This window comes from Lactuca serriola, chromosome 4 (genome assembly GCF_051521515.1).
Source record: "Lactuca serriola cultivar US96UC23 chromosome 4, Lser_US96UC23_V15, whole genome shotgun sequence".
Lineage (NCBI taxonomy): Eukaryota > Viridiplantae > Streptophyta > Magnoliopsida > Asterales > Asteraceae > Lactuca > Lactuca serriola.
Genome location: NC_136411.1, coordinates 14,842,438 through 14,850,637, shown reverse-complemented (window position 1 = coordinate 14,850,637; position 8,200 = coordinate 14,842,438). Strand labels below are relative to the sequence as shown.

General features: G+C 37.9%; 1 protein-coding gene across 1 annotated transcript; it reads left to right on the top strand.

Moving 5' to 3' along the window:
* The first annotated feature begins 1,311 nt into the window (after positions 1-1,311).
* Positions 1,312-4,740, top strand: LOC145101066 (putative LRR receptor-like serine/threonine-protein kinase At1g14390). The gene is made up of 6 exons (XM_079038230.1): positions 1,312-2,859; positions 3,279-3,412; positions 3,495-3,738; positions 3,814-4,063; positions 4,150-4,261; positions 4,362-4,740. The coding sequence occupies exons 1-6, from the start codon at positions 1,653-1,655 to the stop codon at positions 4,593-4,595; spliced, it is 2,181 nt and encodes a 726-aa protein (XP_078894356.1). The 5' UTR covers positions 1,312-1,652; the 3' UTR covers positions 4,596-4,740.
* Positions 4,741-8,200: the final 3,460 nt, after the last annotated feature.

Genomic DNA, 8,200 nt, shown 5'->3' with positions numbered 1-8,200 from the left:
CTTAGTCGGTTACCTTCTACCTCCGTACTCTTTTTTTTTTTCTCTCTCTCTCTCTCTATATCCTTTTCAAGAAACCAGTGGTACCATCACTGTCCTCCACTGCTGGAAAACCAAAAACCCATTTTCGGATCTGCACACACCGATGGAACCACCTTCGCTCCGTCATCAAACCCTACCAACCATGATTGTCTTTCGACCACTGGAGCTACCTATGCTACCCTCATCCATCCTTCGGAAACCCGAAAACCACACCTCCGGCTGTTATCGTGACCCATAGTCGTTGCCGCCTCTAGCTGTTGCTGCCAACATCTTCATCTTAAACCCTAGCCATTCCTGCTGCCAATACTACCTCTAGTCGGTACCCTTGTCGCTTGTTTTGATCTCCAAATGGTGGTGGTGGTTTTGTTGTCAACGCCTCTTTTGTGTTTGTCGTAAGGTAGAGATGAAGGGGTTGTGGTGGTTTCTTCTGGTGGTGGTAGGGGCTGTGGTGAAATCGAAAGGGAGTTTCGTTTTCCGACGAAGGGATAGATTAGGGGGTTTCATTTTTCCTGTGGAGGGAGGGTGTCTTAGGTACCCCCGGTGGTCAAAATACATGTTTGGTGGCTGAGGGATGGCGGTTCAAACAATTTTGTAGATTCAAAAATGGTATTGGTTTGTTGTGATCCGACGATGAAGGATTGTGGCACAAGTAGGTAATCGACCTAGGGGTTGTGGTTGCTTTTGGTGGTGACAGGAGGGTAGATTGTGGTGGTGGTTGTGACCTGCTATAAGCTAATGTGACATGTTGTACAAGGTTAAATGTGCTTGAACGACAAAAAATTGAACAATTTCTCCTAAATATTAGATATAAACACATCTAAAATCGTTATAGGGACAAAAACAACACAAACTACAAAACTTAAGAACTTTTATGTCAGTAGACCTTATTATTAAAATAAAATTCATTTCATCAAATGAAAACTATTAATAAGTTATAAACAGCCAATTAAATATATCACTTTGAACCCATTCTTCCTAATATATTTCGAGAAAAGCTTAATACACTTTTAAAATTTGACATGATAATAATAGATAGAATTCAAATCAACTTATATTCACATGAATATATTACATCAGTGTCGTTTTATATCATTATATGCATTAATTGAAACCATACCAAAACAAATATGATATTTTAAAAACATATGTAATTCACTTTATTCAATTTCTTTTTTTCTGGACCGACTAAATATATTCCTTTTTGTCTTTAAAAATTATAATACATCAATTGACAGATAGACTTTGGAACAAGCCATGTTGGCTATAGAATCTCCAACACGTACAAAACTCTCTCTCTCTCTCTCTCTCTCTCTCTCTCTCTCTCTCTTATATCATCATTCTTCCAAAAGCTCTTGCTTTTCAATCATTTCCTTCTATTCGCCAATCGATTTCCTCACCATAGTTACATGCAAAAAGTTTAAATCTTTGCAAAAAAGAAAAAGGAAAAAAAAAATCTTCATTTTAGCTGTAAACCATATCCAGAAACAATAAATTCCTCAAAAGAGTTCAATTTTTTGGCTTTTCAGTTGACACTGATTCCACTGCTTCGTTCATTGCACAAAGCTCAAAACAAGATCCATGGAGTTCAACTTTTAATCTTTGATCGACCAAAAATGAAGGAAAACTTCATCAGGATTTCAAGTAATTTAGTGTTTCTAGCTTTCTTTTCTCTCATTTCGCTTCCGTCTTTGTTTTCACAACTGAATACAGGAGATTCAAGAATCCTTTTTCAAGTTCAACAAAAACTCGAGTACCCACAAGTTCTTCAAGAATGGGGAAACTGGACAAATTTCTGCTTTCTGCCTTCAAATCCAAGTCTAATGATTGTTTGTTCAGGTAATCGCATCACTGAATTAACCATCGTTGGAAACAAAACAAAACCACTTTCTCCCAGTTTTTCGATCGATTCTTTCTTTACTGACCTTACAAAGCTTTCAACTTTAAAGAAATTGACACTTGTATCCCTAGGTTTGTGGGGTACCCTACCCCCTAAGGTTGATAGATTTTGGAGTCTTGAAGTTATGAACTTTAGTTCCAACTTCATTAATGGTGAGATCCCATCTACCATTTCGACAATTAAAAATCTCACTGTTGTTAATTTGTCAAATAATTTGTTTAATGGGAGTGTACCAGATCTAAAGGGATTGCAGAATCTTGAAGTTATTGATTTGAGTAGTAATCGTTTAGGTCCAAAATACCCTTCTTTGAGTTACAATCTTGTGTCGATCACATTGAGAAACAATTCAATCAGGATCGAAATCCCTTCGGATTTTGTGAAATTTGTTCATCTTGAAAGACTTGATATTTCCTCAAATAAAGTTGTGGGTCCCATTCCTTCCTCTTTGTTTTCACTCTCTTCGATTCAGTATCTCAATTTAGGCAACAATCAATTCAGTGGAGCATTGCCTGCGAACTTAACATGTACCAAAAATCTAGGGTTTGTAGATCTTTCTAATAATCTTTTGATTGGGAAATTACCATCTTGTATTGGATCAACGAATCGAACAGTTATTAGCACATGGAATTGTTTAACGAATTCAACTTCAAAGTATCAACATCCCAAAAAATTCTGTCAAAAAGAAGCGATAGCTGTTTTGCCTCCAAAGAGAAATGGTGAAAGTAAGAAAGAGGAGACTACTTTGAAGCTTGGGGTTGTTCTTGGTATCATTGGGGGTATTGTGGGAATTTTGGGATTGATTGGGTTGTTGATTTTGGGTATTTATAGAAGACGAGTTGCAAAAAGGGCAAAACAATTCCGATCTGATAGTTTCGCTCTCGACAAGAATGCTGTTCGTACTCCTTCTTCAGTGCCAAAAGATGGTAAAACTCTCTCCTTGTTATGCGTGTTATACTTTGTACTTGTTTTATAACTTTTTTTTTTATCAAAAATTTTACATTTTATCTTTATATGAATTATGTGGACATAATAAAAGATGACTTAGGTGTTGGTCACCTTTTAGTTTAATGGGCACAAAAAGGTAAAATAGTAAGTGTGGGATTGTGGCATAATATTATGAGTAAAGGTTTTTTCCAAGAATCTTCTATCATGAGAAAAAGGTTATAATCGTCTTTAGAATCAAGTCCTAAAAACAAATAGAGAAGCTTTTTCCCTTTTAGTAATTTAAATTTATTCTTTTACTTTCATTTAAACCCAAATGTGTCCTCATAGTTTTTAATCATCATTTATTCAGACAACACTTTATCTATATAACATATATGTATCTGTATGTATTCTACAGGGCGTAGACCCCAAACGATGAGGACAGCGGCGCTAGGTCTACCACCATACACCATATTTACACTCGAAGAAATCGAAGATGCAACAAACAACTTTGATTCTTCAAATTTAATGGGAGAAGGATCTCAAGCACAAGTAAACTACTTAATTCTCCTGTTCTTTTGATCCGATTCGTTTTATTTTTGTAAAACTTATTTATAATTTATTTTTATGGTAGCTTTATAAAGGGTGGCTAAGGGATGGAACAATAGTGTTGATCAAATGTTTAAAGTTAAAACAAAAACATTCGACTCAAAACTTGCAACAACATATGGAAGTGATTTCTAAGCTTAGACATCGACATCTCGTGAGTGTTCTTGGTCATTGCATCGTGTCATATGTTGATCATCCTAATTCGGGTAGTACCGTGTTTGTTGTTCTTGAAAATGTTTCAAACGGATCTTTGAGAGATCATCTTACAGGTATATAATATAATATAATACTAACATATATTATAGAATAAATCATAACTCATATTGTTTCGATTACTTTGATAGATTGGAGAAAGAAAGAAATCTTGAAATGGCCACATAGAATGGGAATCACAATGGGAATCGCAAGAGGAATTCAATTCTTGCATACGGGAACTCAACATGGGATTTTTGGGAATGATTTGAGTATTCAAAGTGTGTTGTTGGATGATAATTTAACTGCTAAAATCAGTAGTTACAATATTTCATTATCATCAAAGGTTGGTTCTGAAAGCCCTTTACATGGCCATGATACTTCTTCCCAAGTTTCTCAAAGGTACAACATCCGCTTTTTCGTTTATATATTTTTTTTAAAAACATTTCGGTTGTTATCGATTTAGTAATCGTTTCTTTATTTTTTAGGCCTATGAATCTAGAAAAAGATGACATATATCAATTTGGAGTCATCATCCTCCAACTCATTACAGGAAAACCGGTCGACTCAGAGGATGAGATAACTGAGCTCAAGAACGAGGTAATCTTATTCCCACTCTAGTGTTTGTTTGATTGGGTGGAATGGAATAAGCAAATAGATTTTTATATTGCGTTTTTTTTTTTAAAAAAAAACTTTTCAGCTAGAGATTGGGTTAATGGAGTCTCCAACAAAACTTAAAGAGGCAGCGGATTCATCGATAAGAGGAACATTTGCTTATGAGTCCATGAAAACAGCTGTTCAAATAGCAATAAATTGTCTTAATGAAGATGTGAATGTGCGTCCATCGATTGAAGATGTTCTTTGGAATATGCAGTATTCAGTTCAAGTTCAAGAAGGATGGAATAGCAGTGGTAATCTAAGTACAAATTTGTAAAGATGTTTTACTTGATGCCAATGTGTTTTTGACAAAAATGGGAACACTCGATCCACTTTCTTGTGGAAAAAAAAACATGGTGATTGAAGTAGTTTTGGTATATTGTGTAGGGTGGGCCATGGAATAAAGATTTTTTTTTAAGTTATGATATATCATTATCAATCTTTAAAGTTGCTATCAGTATTGAATTATTGGTATTTGATTCACTCTATATTTCAAACACACTCAATTAGTATGCGAAAAGACAATGGAAAATTAAATTTAGAACATTATTAAGCATAATTAAGCCAATTTGTTGGAAAATTAAATTTAGAACATTATTAAGCATAATTAAGCCAATTTATCGTCTCCAATTATATATAATAAGAATCAAAATAATAATTTTCATGAATTATAATATGATGCAGAGATCGACACACTTAAATAGCCACAAACACAATAATGACCAAAGAATCCCAATTAGGGTTCGGTTTTAATAACGTCAAAGACGATCTTTCTAGGAAAACAAAACGTAACAGCCAAAAAAAACTAATCTAGAATTCGAAATAGATTAGGAAAGTATATCCTAACAAAAAGCTATTGAAATCCAAAACTACAAAAACTCAAATAATGTTAAATACTACTCAAAAAATAAAAAAGTGCCATTTTTGGCCCCTTAACGACTATGAATAGCCGAAAACATTGTAGGTCAATGGCAAAGTTATGAGTTTTGCTCGTTGGTCCGTTTTTGATCGACCATGCTAATTTTGGGTCGTTCAGACACCGAAAGTAGTTGTGGCGATGACATCATCGCTAATGTTTATCGGTTATTTTAGTGTCACATCCTCATGTCTGGATTTTAGACAAGTTAGAAGGTGCAAAATGTATACTTATATAAAACAAGTTTGATCTTGGTTCGAGCAAATGACGAGGTCGAGGGGGCTGTCCTCACAAGGTGTGGGGTAAGGCCTCGAACCGCAAATTAATTTTGTTAAGGAAAATTGTAACATCTCAAAAATCAGGTATACCTTGTGAACCTTCTTCTTTGAGTAATTGTCATATTCAGCCCTTGATAAAAAGATGATTGGTTGACAGGTACGCGGGGCGTACTGGGGTGTATGCTCAGCGTACTTGTCCGCGTTCTGATCGTGAAGCATTGTCATGTACGCGGGGCGTACCAATGTGTACGCGGGGCGTACCCGGCCCAGAAAAGGAACCCTAATCCTTTAAGCCTCCCTATTTAAAGAACCTTATGGCCCTTTGTTGGCCACCTTTCTCCAGAGCCTTATCTTCTCAAAACCCTAGATCTCGTTCATATAGCAAGGAAGTGCCTTGGAGAGCTTGTTGGTGTGTTCTTAGCCATTAGAGTAAAGTGAAAGCTTTGGAAGAGGAAGAGTTAGGACTCAAGCTTGTAGATCCGAGTTTAGCTGTGGGAAAAGCTCCAGTTTGAGGTATAAAGCTTCATGATTTCCATATTTTCTGTTTGTTTCATAAGAAGGTTGTTTTAGGGTTTTTGTCCCCCAAGTTTATGGCTTTATGAGTTGTTGAGTTCTTGGAAGCTGAGATCTGTCCCATGCTAGCTCATTTAGGGTCGATATGTGATAAAAATCCAGTCTTGGTTGTCAAAAGTTGTTCATGCATGAGATATGGACCTTTAAAGGTTGGAAATGGAGTGGGTTGGGTGTTGGTGACTTCCACAACCATGCAAAGGCTTAAAGTCACCGCCTTTATGGATTAAGTCGTATTAGAGAAGTCAGATCTGGAATTTGGACGCAAGTCTTAACTAATTAAGACCCAAAAATCAAAGAAGACTGAAACTGGGAGTTACGCCGGGTGTAATCCCAGTACGCGGAGCATAGGGGTCGCGTTCCCCCGTTTCTGTGAGGTTGCCCGGTACACCCAGCGTAACCTGGAGAAGGTTGACTTTTATTGACTTTTAGGGTTTGGTCAATATTTGGGTCGTTGAGCCATGAGAGGGGTATAATGGTCTTTTACCCTTCTGAGAGTGCCAGGAGAGAGTTTAGTCTAGCCTTTGAGAGTGGTATTGATTAGGGTGTTTATTCCATGTGATTAGGCGTAGGCTAGACCAGATTTTATCTGAGTCAGAGATTTAACGAGAAACCCGAGGTGAGTCTTCTCACTATAATTTGCCTTGAGTGGTAATTAGAGCCGTGCGATGGAGTTATTGTATGCTATCTATGTGATGTGTTGCACTGCATTATTTCTATGTGATTTATGTTGTGTGTATATCAGAGTTAGGACCGGAAGGTCCACAGAGCTAGGACCAGAGGGTCCACAGAATTAGGGCCCAAGGGCCCACAGAGTTATAGCCTCGAGTGGCTAATATGTGTTATATGTGGTATTTTGGGAAACTCACTAAGCATTTATGCTTACAATGTTTTGTGTTATGTGTTCCAGGTACTAGTGACGATCGCGGGAAGGCGCCGGCATGATCCGTACACACACACACACACGAAGTTTTATATGTTCTTTTGATCTTGGGATATGTTTTATGAACTGAGATGAGATATATTGAGATTCTTATAATAATTATGAATGGAAATGTGCTTTGGAAATGTGAAAAAATTGTTTAAATTTTTACGGTGTTACAAGTTGGTATCAGAGCCTTGGTTTGAGGGATTCGGATGCACCCTTGGGCGCATTTGAAATCAAACTGAGGATTTGAGGAATTTTCTAAATAAAAACAAATTTTTTCAAAAGAAGTAAAAGGTTTTGAAAAGAGCAAAGCAGAGTCGTGTGTACGATCAGCCAGTGCCCGAACGGTGATTTCCCAAAATACCCTTATTTTATGTGATTATGAGATATGATGTGGTATATTATGCATGCTAGAGTAGACTAGGTATTCTCATTAGGACTAGAGTGGCCTGATTTGTGATGCCTTAGTCTAGGAGATTGCTGCTAGGAGATGCTTGAGAGGGAATAGATAGCGACGAGGACCTTATGAGAGGTCTGCTAGAGAGTAGCCTATGCATAGTGAGAGAAGAGTACCTGGAATTTGGGATCCTGGGAGGAGGACTTGGGGTGTATACCGATGCGGTGTGGACGGTAGTATTGGGCCCGTACTACTGAAGACACCGGAGCTGTGCGCAATCCAAGTAAGAATCTTTGGAGTACCAGAGATCAAGTAGGGTTGAGTTATCGAGTGCGAGTATGCTTGAGCGGGTCTCTGATATTTTGTTGTGTTGTATTTCAGAGAGACATCATGGTTGGGACACGCCACACACCTGAGAGCAGTGGTACTAGTGATGAGGAGATCCGCAGGATGATTCATGAGGAGGTGGTTGCGGCCATCCGAGCTGAGATACCGGAGATGTTTGGGTCTATCAAGACCACTCTGATTGAGACTTTTGATGAACGTTATGCTGCTCTTTCTGATGCTGTTGTTGCTGCAGCCACTGCAGTCGTCGCTGCTGCTAGGCCGCAAGGGGGTGACTCGTTGCTGTTCCGGGAGTTCAGCAACACGAAGCCACCAGAGTTTGATGGAATGCAGGATCCGATTGTTGCGATGAGATGGGTTTCTGATATTGAGGGGTGTTTCTACACTTGTTCGTGTCCAGAGCATTTGAGGGTCAGGTTCGCGCTGAACCAGCTTCGCTTGGGAGCGA